Source organism: Camelus dromedarius, chromosome 25 (assembly GCF_036321535.1).
Source record: "Camelus dromedarius isolate mCamDro1 chromosome 25, mCamDro1.pat, whole genome shotgun sequence".
NCBI lineage: Eukaryota > Metazoa > Chordata > Mammalia > Artiodactyla > Camelidae > Camelus > Camelus dromedarius.
The window spans coordinates 8,466,421-8,483,206 of NC_087460.1; the positions used below are offsets into that span (position 1 = coordinate 8,466,421).

At 44.6% G+C, this 16,786-nt stretch overlaps 1 protein-coding gene across 1 annotated transcript in view; it reads right to left on the bottom strand.

Moving 5' to 3' along the window:
- GRIN2B (glutamate ionotropic receptor NMDA type subunit 2B) overlaps nt 1-16,786 on the bottom strand; it is a 377,246-nt gene that overhangs the window by 93,550 nt on the left and 266,910 nt on the right. Inside the window, exon 5 of the mRNA XM_031444063.2 lies at nt 7,191-7,305. Coding sequence (XP_031299923.1) covers nt 7,191-7,305 — 115 coding nt within the window. The remainder of the gene's footprint in view (nt 1-7,190; nt 7,306-16,786) is intronic.

The window sequence follows — 16,786 nt, forward strand, 5'->3', positions numbered from 1 at the left end:
ACACTTCTCTCTATTAAGAAATTCTCCCCAGAGCTAATATAAATCCTCTCTGCTTGATCTGAAGCCCACTTACTCTGGTTCCGTCTCGGAGGAGAAAGTGAATGGCTGATCGCAACACTTGGCAAAATAATTCTTCATACATTTAAAGAGAGTAAGTCATCACTTCGTTGCCTCTTCTTCTTCCCCTTTGTGACCCCCCAGTTCCCACGGCCTTTCTCCCCGGATCCTGTTTTCTAAGCCCTTAATCCAATGATGCGTATTAGTACTCAGCTTGAAGTCAGCAAAAATAGCGTGTTGTCCGGTGGTGGTATCAGGAGATGCAGAACAAACACCCCCGACGCGGGGAGCGACTGTTTCACTCCTCACACACCCTCTGCAGCGTCTGGAGAGAGCGTGGAGAGTCCGGAGCCTCTCCCCCAAGGCGGGGGGGTGGGACAAAGCTTGTGCAGGTGTGTTCGAGCCATCACCAAATATTTCCTGGCCTGCTAGGTAATGTCTTGCACGGTGCTGGGCACAGACGTACAGTGGAAAACCAAGTGGACGTGGTTCCTGTGTTTGTGAGTTTGTCTGTGACGAGTGTGTGTGCTCCCGCGTGCGTGCGTGTGCACGTGCACATGGAGGGGTGGAGAGGCTGTTTTATGTTGTCAGTCAACAACTTTCAAGTGGAATCTGCCACCGCCGTGACGGAGCCCTGTTGTATCACCAGCAAGCGGATCTCTCTGGAACATGATCCCTCTAGCCCTGAGGTGCTGGTACTGACGAGCATCCACAGCCTGGAGTCAGAGCCGCCTCCTGGGTACGGGACAGCAGAAGCGCTCCTCCCCGGCCCCGCAGACCGGCAGGGCGTGCTGTCTCATGACGTTGCTGCTGCTGCTGCAGCTCTTGGAGCCTCCTTGCACCACTCTGGTTCCCCTTCCCCTCACTCACTGATCCGCACAGTAACGCACAAGTACTGCTATGGACCCAGCACTGTCTCCCAGCCGCTTTCGCCTCCAGTGCTTCTCTCGCTGGTGGATGTGGCTGTGGTCTCTCAGTACTGGAAGCCCGAGGTGTAACTGGGGCTCGGGGACAGGAGGTTTTAATCTACAGAGGGAGGGGCACTTTCTGGTAGGTGGAGGCGGGAAGAGGGAGTGGGCTTATAAAATACACCTCCTGTGTCTTTGGGGGAAAGATGACAGACGTAAACCATAGTATCCTCTTAGTTCTGACCCAGACAGTCCCTTGAAGGTCTGTTTACATCTTACAACCTGAAAATGCACCATCATCATTTCTTGAAGTCATTACTCAGAACACACCCCCACTGCATTTCATTTTTATTATCCCCATTTTAGGAACGATTAAATGGAAGCAGGGAACGGTAGCAATGAAGCAAATCATGAGAGGCTCTGATAAAGACAGAAGCCTGAATGCTTGCTGGAACTGCTTCTCTGTGCCAGACTATTTTTAATGCAAGTTTATGCATCTGTCCCTCTCTTCGAGAGAGAGGCTTACAAATGAGCCTGCTCTGCGCACAAATATTGTTCACAATCCCCTACCCTTTCCAACTCACCATGACATGTGTGTGTGTGTGCATTCCTTTTCAGATGCTCTTCACATTCCTGCACACAGAGATACGTACTTGGCTTTCTGTGGATGTCATTCTGATTCAGAGATCTCTTTGCTGTTCTAGACCCCACCCCCACGCCTCCTTAGCGGCTGCTTGTACAGGACCCCATTAAAGGCTCACAAAGCACCTATTATTTGTTTTTAAAAAAGGAGGTTGAGTAAATGTATAAAGTTTGTGTATGCCTGGAGTATTTTCAGAGCACATACGTAAGACACTAGGAACAAAGCTTGCCCGGAGGTGGGGCCTGGGGAACTACGGGTCGTGGCTGATAAGAGGACATTCTTTATACTGGATAGTCTTTGGTATCATTTGACTTTTCACCATATCCAAGTATTACCTTAAAATTATAAAAGGAGGGCGTATACTGTTGTATGTTGTTGAATAATGGTTACATTTCAGCCTCTATTGACTGGTTTTACTATAAAATCTCCTTTATATTTGGTTGCTATAAAATCTGCTTTAATCTGTATAACAGCTTTGTGTAAAACCCCATCTTACAAAAGGGAAATAGACAGGTAATGTCAGTCGCTCGGTTTACACAGCTGACGAACAGCAACGTGGCTAACTGAACTGGGCTCTCTGGATTTCTAAAACCATGCTAAGTCCCGTAGACCATCTTGCCTTCACTTCAAGTCTTCCAGAAGGAGCCAAATTTATAAGACAGCATCTCTGAGACTACTTTGTAAAAACCCGATGGAATACTGTGAAATCCCACCACGTGTTTCACATCAGCACCTTCGTGGACAGTCCTCATCCCAGGGCTTCTGGTTGAAAACTGTCTCGGCTCGCCTGTCCCGGAAACCAAGCCTCCCTGAAGACACCCCAAGTCCTTCGCTGGTGCTTGGAGCGCTCACTCCAAAGGAGGGCCGTGCACCTGCTCTCACGTGCTTTTCAAGGAAAGCACTCCGTCTGCATGGGAGGTTCTCGGGGGAAGTGAAATGGCAGGTCTCTACTCTAGCTCTCCCAAGCATGTGGATTCTTCATTTATTTATCAATTATCTTTTGAGTGGTCGCTCTGAGCCAGGCACTCTTCTCAAGTGTTAGAACTGTAGAGGTGAACTAGGTCCTTGTTTGCATCCCTCCGGGTGCGAGAAGACAGGTCATAAACAAGCAGGCAAATAAGCAAAACACCAGGCAACAAGTAGACTGAGGAAAGGAAAACAAACTGCCGTGACAGGGTGGCTGGTGGCTCCCTCAGCTCGGGTCATCAGGGAAGGCCTTCTGAGGAGATGGTATTTACCCAAATGACAAGAATGACAAATACGCCCTGGGAGCTACTGTCCTTAAACACAAAGTCGGACTCCTTTTGTATGCTCCAGCTCTCACTCAACTTCCATTCCCAGCTCCTACTGATTTACAACGTGAATTCGTAATCTCATAAGTTAGAGCTGGAAAGGACCCTGGAAATCTTCTTAATCTCATGCTGTGATTTTCGACATAAGGAAAGAAAGATCCAGAAAAGTGAAGAGGGCAGGTCACACAGAGAGCATCACGAGAAGGTGAGAGGCCGACTCTCGGCTCAGGCTTCTCCCTGCTTCTCTCCCCAGCCCCCATCTCTTCCCTGTAGGATCCTCAACCTGGTGTCCGCTTCTCTGAAGTCTACAGGCGCTAAGTCTTCCCTGGACCCCTGGGGACCTTCTGGAGTGCTAGCAGGAGCCCTGAGAGTGCAGAAAGGCTCTGGGGGCCAGGGTAACAGTGCAAGAAAAGGTACAACTTCTCATGGTGCGATTTCAGCACATCCCAGATCCACCCTAGAGCCCGGCCTGGCTCCCGCCGTCTCCCTGTCCACAGTGAGCCCTGAGCAGGGCTTCCCAGCTTGGGAGCTGCATGGCTCTGTGAACCCAGTGCGCCCTGAAGACCTCTCTTCAGCAGTGCTGCCTGATGCAACCAAGTCAGTATGAAATCCTTCTATTCCATGATCCCAATCCCTCTCAAAATGCTTTTTCAAAAGATTAACCACAGAATTTCTTTAAATATCAAGCTCCCTTAGTATATTTAAAGTACAACCTATGAAAACTGAATCAACATAAAGATTTTATCTCCGCTGCCAAAAAAAACCTCAGCTATTGTATCAAGGGCAATAGCAAAAACTTGGAGTCTTAATGATAGATTTTAGACTCTTGCATTATGTAATGGTTCTCATTCACTGGATGCATATTTATTGAACTGCTCTATGCAACATATGCATCCAGGGTGCCGTGAGGACACGGCAGTCTGGCCTCTGGAGGCACACATACGTACAACTCTAACACAGGCAGCTGTGGTGAGTGTTACAACAGAGGGACGGACAAAAGCTGCAGGGGATAAGGGTGCGAGAAATTGTATCTTGGTCGAAGATCAGGGAGGGAAACAATGACGTTTTAATTGGGTTTTAAAGAATGTTTATGATTTCTGTAATTGGACCATTCATTCTGGGAAAAGGAAACATCATGGCATGTATACAGGGAGCAAGGCATGCAAGGACATGTTCTCAGAACAGAGAGGAGCCCAGTGGAGCTTGATGGTGAGATGGGAAACGGCGAGGAAGAGAAGATGGTGTTGGGAAATAGACCAGAGCCCTGAAGGCAAGAATAGAGAAAGTTTGGACCCAACCCATAATCCACAGAAGCTCTGAGCAGGTTTTGGGCTGAGAAAGAACATACCCAGAATTGTGTCTTAGGGAGTTCATTCTAGAAGCCATGTCCAGGACTGATTTGAATGGATAAAGGCAGGCATCAGGGAGAGAGAGGCCCATGTGAGAAATTATCCCTATGGTTTCTGGATTATATAAAAAATAAGGAATAAATTCAAGAGTTAAAGGAAAGGTAGAATTGACAAGGTGGGGAGGGATCCAGGAAGGAGGATCTGGCTTTGGAAAGGGGCGGGGGTCACAGGCCTCAGATTCCAGCCTAAGGAAGAGAAGTCAGCACAAATGACAGTAAGCGGCGTCTCCGTAAGACAGGACGATCGTGGGAGGCCCCATACTTGAGATGGAAATCATGAATCTACTGCATAAAAGCTACCCCAGCTGGATGTCTTCTGATCCACGTATGAAGCCTCCGTTTTTAATAACGCCTCTTCTGGAGACATACAGAAGTGCTTGCTGTATGTGACGGTCCCAGAACACTTCTGAGATTATTGCGTCTCCACAGCAGCAGTGACAAGCAGCTTGACTGGGTGAAGAGCAGGAGCCCAGGCAATGACCATTTCAGAGCAAATGATAACTCAGTGGAGGGATGGCAACTTCAATCAAGGATGCCAAGCATAATGTTAGCCTCATCGCTGTGTCCTGATATGAGCAACTGCGTGACAGATTGGGGCCTTTCAGTTTGAAGGACAAGGCCCCGGGTTCCACCACCCGAGCCACACACGCTGGTTTCAAGGGTTAGCATTCCCATCACTATCTGTCCACAGCTCTCTGTGACAAGATCGTGAATTTCAGGTTCACCTCTGGCTTCTTTTCCTGGCTACTCTCTTTGCTAATGTATAGCCTGGTTTCCATTCTAGTCTGAGCCATGCTGACATCTTGAAGCCTATTTTCAGCCAATTGGCCTACGGAGTCTACAGAAATTGCCTTAAATCAATGTTTACCAACATGACACACAGAATATGAATTTCATGAACAAGGAGGTCTTGTGATAAAATAATTTTGGGAAAAGCCACATTAAATAAAGTGAAAGATGTTTCTTTGCTATAATACACCTCTATCTGCAACAACATGGATGGACCTTGAGGATATTATGCTAAGTGAAGCAAGTCAGATAGAGAAAGACAAAAACTGCATGATCTCACTTATATGTGGAATCAAAAACAAAAATAAAAACAAAAAACAAGCCCATAGATAAGCTCATAGATACAGAGAACAGATTGATGGTAGGTCAAAGGGCATAAACTTCCAGTTGTAAAATAAATAAGTCATAGGAATGTAATATACAGCATGCTGATTATAGTTAATAATACTGTGTCATACATTTGAAAGTTGCTAAGACACACCCAAGAAGCTCCACAAACTCCAAGCAAGATAAACTCAAAGATATCAACACCTAAACGACATTATAGCCAAACCGGCAAAAGCCAAAGGCAAAGAAAATGTTGAAAGTAGCAACAGAAAAGCAACTCAACACGTACACAGGAAACTCAGTAAGTTTCACAGATGATTTCACGTCAGAAACCAGAGACATGAAGCTAGTGGGATGACATATTCAAACTGCTAAAAGAAAAAGAGTGTCAACCAAGAATTCTATATCCAGCAAAACTATCCTTCAAACAGAAGAAAACAATTAAGTCATTCCTAGGTAAACAAAAACTTCAAGAATCTGTTGCTAGTAGACCTTTCCTGCAAGCAATATTGAAAGGATTCCATTAGGCTGAAATGAAAGAACTCTAGAGAGTAACTTAAATCCACACAGTGAAGTAAAAAGCACTGATAAAGTTAACTATATGTATAAATAGAAAAGACATTATAGACATAATTTTGATTGTAAAAACAAGAAGTTTGCTAAGAGAGTAGCTTTAAAAGTTCTCATCACAGGAAAAACATTTTTTTGGAACTGTGTATGTTGATGGATGTTAACTAGGCTCATTGTGGTGATCATTTCACAATATATACAAATATTGAACCATTATGCTGTACATTTGAAACTAGTATACTGATGTATGTCAGTTGTACCCCAATAAAAATGACACCTCTGAACTTTCAGATGCTAATATGTTCTGAGACCCTCCCAGAGTGAGACACAGTAGATAGCACCTCCTAATCTTATTTATCTGCAGAACCATTTGTCAGCAAAAAGTCTCAAGGTGCACGTGCCCTGCAGAACATACTCGGAGAAACACCAGTGATAATACTCTTTGTAATTAACTAGGAATCATACTAAAAGTATAATAATAAAAGCTAACACCTATTAAATGCTTACTATATGCCAGGCACCTTTTTAAGTCCTTTACATGTGTTAATATATTTAATCCTCCTAACAACCCTGTGATATTGGTACTATCATTACTATTTCCATTTTTCAGATGACGGAGCGGAGGCACAGAGAAGTTAAGAGATTTGCCTAAGGTCCTAAGTAGGCAGGTTAATGAGTAGAGGAGCTGGAACTGAACCTAGGCAGTCCGGCGCCCACATAAATTAATGTCCAATGGTAGAATTTCAGACACTGTAATCAGCTGGCAGTGGGAGAGATCCTGAGAGGAGACTTGCATGGCAAACCTCTAATCACAGTAAATCCAAACCTGCGTGCTCCTAAATTAGGGTTCATAGGCCTCTCCAACATACCATGGAGGACATGGCTGGTGAACTGTACCCTTGATTCAGTTTCTTCACTAAATTGTGTTACATCGTGCATGCATACTCTTCCTATACACCAAAGTCATCCTGCAGACAGCACCATTACCAATAAAAACAGTACTATGTAAGGACCATCAGCTCTGGATTGACCAAATGGCAATTTGAGAAATGGCCTCTCCTGTGTTTTCAAAGCATTGATCTCTTGCTCTCCAGCTCAGAGGCCAAAACCAAGGGACTGTTTTCCTCTAATGTGACGCAAAGTTTTCTATCCCCACACCTCTATTTTGCTTGAGAACTGCCAAAGACATGTCCTACCCTCTCCCATTTCCTCTCCTTGTTCAGAAGGATGATCACCAGTTTCGGGTGCATCTGGTAGCCATCTTCACTGAAGGACAGATTTCTCCCCTCAAAAGTGACATTGATCAGATACCTGTAGAGATAAAATAAAAGAAGGTTAAAAGTACGAAGAAGGTATGCCAAGGACATGAGATTTGGGAAGACAGAGAGACAGGTGCATGAAGACAGACATACATACAGCTATCCAGACACCACTGAGAAGCTCGGTACCCTTTGGGCTCCCGTTTGATTATTCAGTAGAGTCAGACAAGTTTCCATGTAATAGGAATAATGTGAAAATATGCTTTAAAAATTTAAAATAAGGGCACTGGGTTTGAACTTAGTCTGTAGCTATGACTGAGCAAATTACTCAGCCTTTTCAACATTTTTTTTTCACCATCTGCAAAAAATGAGGTAATGAAGAAACCTACTTGATTAGTTTTGTAAGGCTTAAGTGAGATGGCTTACCATGGGGTCTGGTGCATAGTAAACCCTCATTATGTGTTAGCAATTATTATTCAAAAAAGGAGGTGGTTTAAAGGGCAGAGGTGGTAGAGACAAAGTGGGAGTGAGCCAAGAGGATTTTTTGCTAAGAAAGGTTGCAGTTTAGGGTCTCTCTGCTTCTCAGAGATACAGGCACACACTTTCCAACTCTCGTGAAGATCCAGCTCAGCCCACACTTCAGACTGTTGCAAAATGAGTCCAGCAGTCTCTGGTCCCACAAGATGCATCTGGAAACCAGGGCTATGGCACTTTGTAGAGTGAACAGAAAATAGCAGGGCAGTGGGGTGGGGAGGAGAGAAAGACATTGCACACGATGCTGTAGGTACAGGACTGGAAATTAACAGAAACTTTGGGAATAACTAGAGTCAGACCAATAGAACTGTCTTCCTCCTCAACACCTGCACCCCAAGCTCACCCCATTCCCCCGCCAGCTGCTCTGATCTGAAGTTCCCTCCCTGGGAATTCCCACAGGCATGCTCATTACAACCGCATTAGTGCAACTGTGCTGATGGTAATTAACGTCCCTTTACCACAATGGCTCAAGGAGTCAATAATGATTAGCTCTGTGTTCACATGACATGCTGCTCTGGAGCCTGGGGCCCGAAACAAGTCTCTGCTAAGAAGCAAAGGGGGTATCACTGATTGCCCTGAGCGTTCTAAAGGGTCTTCAAAGCTTTGACCAACAAGGGTGTCACACTACACTCAAGGGGAGCAGAATGTGCAGGAGGCAATGGAAAGGTCCCTCTTTCAAGCCTTCTCATTCAATGAAACCGGGAGACTCTTCTTTGATTCTTCCAGGTCACATTACTTAAGCAACAAGGTTGCTGGGATGCATGTCCTTCAGACAATTCTAAAGATGGCTAGGCATCTGAACCAAGTCCTTCTGGACCACTTCTCACTCCAAGAGCTGCCTGAGATTTCTCAACCCGTCACTCCTGGGTCAAACGCAATTAAGAACACGGACCTCAAAAGATTCCTAGAATCTCAAGATTGGAAGAGACCTTCAAAATCAATTAGCCTACTTGCTTCTTAAAGTTTATGCTTCCCCTCTACAGCATCACAAAATTAGCTCTTCTTGAATACCTCCACGGACGGGGAGCTTATCACTGTATGCCTTACCCTCAAGGTAGCTATCTCACTGTTGGGCTGATCTTTTTCACTTAGAGCTGAAATCTGCTCCCCACAACCCCCAAGTCCTGGTCTCCTCCTTAGATATCATACAGTCTTAGTCTAATGCTGCTTCCACACGGGAGCTCTTCAAGTATTTGAAGATATTTATCATGTATTCCTTAGAAAATAAATTCTAATCTTTGAAGAAACTTTAGAATCATTTACTTCTATAATTATTTTCTTTTTTTAATTGTAATGTAATCAGTTTATAATGTGTCAATTTCTGGTGACAGTGTAATAGTTCAGTTATACATATGCATACATACTTGTTTTCATTATAGATTACTATGGGATATTGTATATAGTTCCCTAGTTCTGTAATTTTAACTTGAAAGATAAGAGAAGTGAAGCACAGAGAAGTTAAATTATTTGCCCAGTGTCCCATAGCTAATTGGGAGCAGAAATAACATTTAAAGGGCCGTTCCCAATCCCATAAGCTCTCTACCACACCACCCTGATTCTTACATTGTGCGACATCAGCTTGAATATCTCTGGGTCCTTCACGTATCATAAGCTATGGCTCCAGATCCCTCCCTCTGTCCCCTTGGCCGCTCTCTCTGGACACTTGCAATCGGTAAAGCGTAGCATCCCTAGTTCAGCTCAGGGCTCCATGCTCTGTGCTGCTCCTTGTCTCAGCTCAGGGCTGCTTGCTCAGGCCCATCACTAGTCAGAAGGTAATACTCAGGTCTCCTGCAGTTCACAACTTCAATGCTCCAACCCAAGTCCCATATAATTCATTTCAGGGAAGGTAATAGCAAAAGTACGAGACAAAATATTTTAAACCAACAAACCAGAGTCTAAGCACCCAACATAATTAACTTGGAAAATGTGTTCTTACTACAATAATACTGCATCGTTTAGAACAATTTCCAGAAGTCTTCAGAGAAGGCATATGAGACACATAAACAAATTAGTCACACCTCTTTTTGGGAAGAAAGCAAGAGGGGGAGTGGGGAGAAGGAAGGAAGGGAGGAAGGAAAGAAGGGAGGAAGGGGAAAGAAAGAGAAAAAGAAGGAGGAAGGGAAGGAGGGAGGGAGAGAGGAAAAGAGGGAAAGAAGGAGGGAGACAGGGAAATAAATTCTCCGGCTTAAGCAGCCTCCTTTTCACCAGACATGGCTCTGAATAATTCTGACTTTATCTAAAACACCACTAAGAATATTTCAAAGAAAGTGTCCATTTCAGAAGGCAATTATAAAAGAAAAGTTCCAAAAATAATTTAAGTAATAAGCAGCATGAATGGAATAGAGCCTCTCCAGATGACTTCTTTGACGGGGACAGAACTGAATTGAGTGTGCAAGTTGAGACATTCAAGCTCTGAGAAAATAAAACCACATTCATGTGCAATGACTCTGGAGTTAAACTGCTTTAGTCACTCCTGCCTGAGATCCTTTTGATTTTCCTTGTACATTTTTCTCTTCCTGGGATGCTCACCTTCCTCCAGCTCTACACGTTTATTTTATTCCATGTTGGCATTTCTCATGTTTTACTTATCAAAAGCATTAATAAAACATTATGCCAATACACAACATACTCTTCTCCAAAGCACCCTTTAATCATTCACATCCTTCAGCTGTGTACAGATTAATCATTCACATTGTGTTTTTTTGAGTAATTCCCTGCGATGTGCCAACATTTAGCTATTAGTGAGGAGCTTGCAAATATACCCCTGCCTTGAACAAGGATGCCCTCTGAATAACAGAACAGACCAATCCAGTCATTGGTAATGAAGAGTGTGAAAAAAATAATTGGGAGTGTGGTCACTTCCAGACATGTGACCTTGGCACCTGAACCCGAGTTTTTCCTCTTTAACACGGAAAGACCACTTTACCTCCAGCTTTTATCAGATAATGCTGTGATGCCGATCACAAGAAATGAGGGGTAGAAAAACTGTGTAAAATATGATACAAACATAAGGTTATATAACAGGAAACATTCAGAAAACAAGAATACATTAGCATGATTTGAGTATCCAAAGGCAAGAAACTTGCCTCATTTTGGACCTCAGTGAGTAGAAGTGTGATGATTATGCTTAACAAGACCGAATTATCAATGGAACACATTGGAGGAATGGAAATTGCATTCCACATACAGAGGATAAACTAGGTTAAATGATCATATTAATCAATTTAACTTTCCATTTTAACTTTTTCACTTTGTCAATTGTGAATATTCATAAAAACCTCAAAGCTTCCATATATAAATCCTCAGTAAAGGATTAAGATACAAGATTAAGACATGCCACAGCTATTCGGTTCTCATCCTCAAGTATGCCGTTAGAAGTGGCAGCCAAATTCTGAAGCTCTGCGCATAAGACTCTGGTCCCCTGGAAGGCCAGCAAGGTCTGGCATACAAAAAATATTGCTTAATTTGTCTCTGGGATGTAGAAAGGGTTCCAGGATGCTACCCGACTTTCCAAGGTGCCCGTTCAGGACTGGAGTGCAAGCTTCCTGATTTCAAGCTCTGCGTTCTTTTTTGTTGTTACATCACCAAGCCAAGTGAAATCAGGTTTGCGGAGCCCCGGATGTGCCTCTTGGCATTCTCACATCGCGCGCCTGGACTACGGAGATCCCTAATACAGACTGTGAGGAAGGAGCCCCACCTCACTTCCTGCCTGACCCCTGCGGGTTGAGAGCGTCTTAGGCCCCTGATAGGCTCAGAGCCAACATACTCGGTGCGTACGGCCAAAGTCATCCTCCTCTGGTTTAACGGGGTCAAGCTGAGGTAAAAAGCCCTTGTGCCTCTCTGACTTTGACCATGCCACTCGGAGCTTCTCTGCTGCAATGATGTAGCAGCGTGCCCTGTGTGGAAGGCATCCGAAAGAGCTCTGCCAGAATTTCCCCAGCTAGCCAAGAGCTCTGGCACGCAGTCCTCATTCTGCCCTCCCTGTTTTCACAAGGCACAGATTTTTTTTTCTTTTACTAATGTCTTTTAATGTGGTGATAAGAGAGAAGTCTCTCCTCTCAGGCAATCTTTTGATTTTCAGACAAAACAGATGAAGTCCAGAGGGTTCTGTAGCTTTACCAAGACCAGATGACAGGGCTGGGCAGAGGGTCTGGGTGTCCTCACCCCTTGTCCGGCGTTCCTCCTGCTCAGCACCACACCTCCAAAACGGTGGAGTTTTCATTGCTCTCAACTTCCATTCTCCCGTTATTCAGAGCAAAGTAATAAAGGAACACGGTTCTAGGCTGGTGACTTGAATTCTTGACCCCTTTGTTTACAGTTTTCTAGCTCTGAAAACCCGTAACTCTCTATCACTGTGTCTGCTGTGTCAGCTCCCGCACCTATGAAACAGACTGCTTCAGACCATCTCACTTGTCTGATGAGGGACGCAAAGGGCTCCTCGGAGATGCTCTCCATCTCGACATGCCCTCTGATTAACACTATGGCTGTTACGTTGCTGAACTCCGTCATCTAAATGACAAAACTACCGATCTTTGGTCTCTTTTTAACAGTTACTATTTCATGTGCACGTTTCCTCTTGACATAGTAGAAACAATTTCCCACAGGACTAGAAATAGTGGGCTTTAAAACATTTAAAAGCTACTTAACTAGATACTAGTATTGGGGGAAAGCAGCAAAAAATATTTAAAACTTAGATGCTCAGTGTTATGGTCTGGAAGCCTAAATAGAAATTTCTGACTTTTCCCCAACATAGAAATTTATATTTATCAAAATGAACAAAAAATGACCAAGCCAGGATAATGTGGTCAGTGTGGCAGGCCATGGTCTGGGGACCAAACCCAGAAGAAGTATCTCATAAGTAAGGTATCCTACACTCAAATGAATGACATAGACAATGCCCTCAAATGCCGGTAGAAAGAGAATAAGGAGGCAGAAAAAATAAGTTAATTGAAGAGGAAGGGAACACAGTGTGTACCACACACAAACTCTGTCACCAGCAGCAGCGGCAGCGGGCAGGGTGCCTGGCACTTAAGCAGGAGGACACTGCAGTCAGACCACTTCTGTTCAAACCCTAGACCCACCAGGTCCTAGGTTATGTGACAATGTTTTCAAGGTACGTTAACTATTTCATTCTGGCCAACAATGGTTTTCTTTTTAAGGAAAAAAGATTTAAAGAAGTTTTAAAGGTTTCCCTTGACATACAATGTCATATATAAAAATACTAACCCATGCTTTTGAACAGAATAATTAGAAATGCCAGTTTTCTAGGCTGTCAAGTGCAGTCCTTTTCTCTTATTTTTGCAAAATGATACTTGGTCGAGAACCACAGAAAAAAATAATTTAAAGAGTAGATTGTAATATTAATATATAATTACTTGAGCCAAGTTAAAAATAGTCTGTCTTCCAGTGGATTAAACATTTTCTCTGAAGGGGTGTTTATATCATCAATTTATTTTACAAACCATTCTTTACAAATCATAAAAGCTTCATGTTCGGGCCAGTCCGTATCTCAGTTACTTAAACTCTAAATTAGTAGTGTTAAATCAATGAGACATAAAAGTGTCCTGAAGACTGACTGACATAGATCTAACTTGCTTCCTCTCTCCTGCTGGTGGCGAGGGCTGTGGCCCCTCGGAAGTCGGGGCTGAGGGGCAAACGGGGATGCGCCAACTCGCCGCCCATGACAGTGAAGAAGCCTCCTCAGGCCCCTTGGCCTGGCAGTGAAAGATTTCTGAGAGCTGTTACCGGATTCTGTCTCGCGACTGAATGCCATGAATCCGTTTTATCAGAAATGAAAGAAAATAGAGGGGCGTTGTTGAGAGTCACCCACCAATCTCTGCTCCAACGTGAGGCAGAAAATGTTTCACCTTCCTCCAGAAAGACGGTAAGCCAGTGAGCCCCGGGGGCTCTGCCACCAGCTGCGATGGCCCGATCACTACCCCTCACCCTCATATCCGTACCCGTACACCAAGCGGGGTCAGTGTGGCAGGCCCTGGCCAGGGCACAGGTCTCTGGACTGTTCCATTTGAGACCAAACCCAGGAGCTGGCACTCATTAGTAAAATACCTACACGTGAATGACTGAAAAGGCCCGGACAACGCCTCGAAATGCTCAGTGATGAGGAGTGAGTAGAAAGAAAATAAAAGGGAGAAACAGAATGTGTTAAGTGAAGGTGAGAGGAATGCAGTATGTATTAAACACACACACACACACACACACACACACACACACACACACACGCCCCCAAACACCACCACCAACAGGCTGTGCAGCGGGGTGTGCAGAGCAAGGACACTGCAGTCGGGCCACTCTGCTCAGGTCCTTGATCGGCCAGTTCTGAAGTTGTGTGATCCCGTAAGTAATTAACCTCCCTTTGCCTCAGTTTCTTCACCATAAAAATATGAATAATAATAGTACTTGTCTCTGAGGCCTGTTGTGAGGGCTACATGATGCGGTGCACATAGAGGACTTAGAACTATTCTACCGCACCCAGACATAGTGAGCCTTAAGTTTTAGCTGCTGTTATTGTTGTTATTATTATGACTACCTTTAAAAAAAAAATATTGCCTGGATAGCAAGAATGTTAGCGTTTGCAGGGACTTCTGGATCACGGTTCGACCTTCCATATTTAAAGCCTGGGAAGATGCCGCCTCTCTTGGCGTGCTAAGTTCAGAGTCTGGGTCTCCCAATTCCCGGATCTCTGCTTTTCTGTAACAGCACATCTCCACCCACTCCCACAGTCCCCCAGCTGCTAAGGCCTGGGGACACTTGCGCTTTCTCCTATGCCCGGTGCCCCTGTGAGGCGCTTCGCAGGGGGAAGCACTTAACCACACCGCTTCAGTGTAAAGCCGCTTCCTGAGGAAGGCAAACGATGAGCTCATGTCTCCACACTTTTTAGTCTAGAATAAGTGGCTCCTTAAAATGGCCCCCATTCTGACCTCCCAGATCCCTGACTGGACCACTATGTAATTCTTTTTAAAATTCCTTTGGAGGGGGCCTGCTTCTGCTTGTGGGTCCCTTAGGGAACTGGCAATGCCAATTAATCAAGTGTGCTGAGCACTGAAGCTGGTTCTCACTTAGGGAACTGGGCACAGAACTCAGAGATGGAAAAGGAATTCCTCCTTGTCCTCAGGCCCTTGGCCCCTAGTCACCGATGCTCAGGGGAAGACAGGCTAGGGTGCTACGGGAAAGCCAGTTATCAGAGGCAGTTAGAAAGGCGAAACTCCCCAGAGGGAAGGAATCAAGTAACTCTTCTGGATAATGTTATTGCTGCAGGATTTTTTTTTTTCATTTTAAGTTTATGTTTTCACATTGCACATAAGTTAAAATCCCTTTCTTTTTCAAAAGCGCTGAATCAAATTCCTCTTCTCTTCCACAGATTATGTGCTCAGTATATTGGGATGTAGCCCGGCTATCAAAATGAAGCAGTGGGACGTTCCACTGGAGGAAATGCCAAGGCAAGTCAAAGGCTAGCTGACCACTGAGCACGTCGGTGTTTATTCTTTACGCCTACTAATAATTTTAAGGTGAAGGCTTGCCTTTCTAACATCCACTTTACTCACGAGCTGGCAACTCTGCTCAGGGGCTGTGCCAAAACCAGCCAAACAATGACTGGCAAAGATTTCTCTAGGATACTCAACTTTGACCAGGAGACTTCTCTTTCTTGTGAATGTTCAGACTTAACTGAAACAAACTCCAGTCATACATACCCAAGAAGCCTGCGGTCAAGAATCCAAAGTGACCTGGGCATGATATTGAGGGAAAAGGATACGGAGGATTGTTCTGCCATCGCAGTTGCTCTCTGCTCTCTCCTCTCTAAGTGGCCAATGAAACCAACACACTGCCAATACCTGCAGACACATGGCACCTACCTGCTCTGCAACGACAATATGCTTAGTTTCACAAGTCCCCCAACAGCTCTCCTGAAGGGCGGCAAAGAGGTAAACAAATGAAATTAGTGGGATGGCTTCCTTTACAGGGACGGGCAGGGAAAGTCATGAAGAATTGTCATCCATGGAAGAAGGGGGTTATGATTTCGTCTTCCAGTAACGGTTGATAAAAATCTTCAAGTGGAGATTTCTAGAAGCAATTATATTGAATGGGAGGGAAAGAGTGTCAAAAAAGGGAGGGATATTCCAGGGGTAGGGAGGTGGCTTCCAATAGACAGGGGACTCGGGGTGCTTGGGTGAAGATGATGTCCTTCTGGGAGATGGGTGTCTCATAATTACATCATGCTACAGATGCAAGACAGAGAGGGGGGTGGTGGAGGCTGTTGACTCATTCAAGAACACATCTCTGTCTTCAGAAAATGCAGTCATGAACCACACCTGCCACAAGGATAAAGCCCTTTCACACAGGAAATGAAATGATTTATTGAGTCTAGGGTCCAAGGGAAGATCAGGGGAATGAAACACGGATGCATCTCAGACGCAATGTACAACACACTGCGGGAGAAGAAAGCAAGCTGTCAGGAAAGCTAGTTAGCAACAATGACTTTGCTGAGGTGGCTCCTGTATCCCAGTGTGCAGAACAGCTTTCTGGGGCTACACTTCCATGAGAGGACCCACCCCTAAAAGTGTGGTTGGGTTTGAAGGCGCAGGAAATGTATACTAGTCCGTAGTAAAAGGGGTATCAGGGGCCTGAAAACAGTGAGACCAAACATGTATCTTATCAAGGAGAATACACCAAGATGGGAACTTTGATGCAAAAGTGCTGGTCAAAGGTTATCAGTCAAACACAGCCTATGTTCCTATAGTTTCTGCAAGTGTCGCTCTAAACCACAGGACTTTGAAGCACAGTTCCTAGGCCAGGTTAGAGTAGAGAGGTCAGGGGGAAAGAGATCAAACTTGTTTATTTAACTAATTTTAGTTAGTTACTTGGTTAAAGACATCCACTGATCTTTTCCAATATTCTGACATGGCTTGACCCTTGAGTCAGAATTTGAAGCGAGGTAAGGGCAAGCGCTTATTTAAGCTCAACTCCATTTCCCTCTTTCCCGG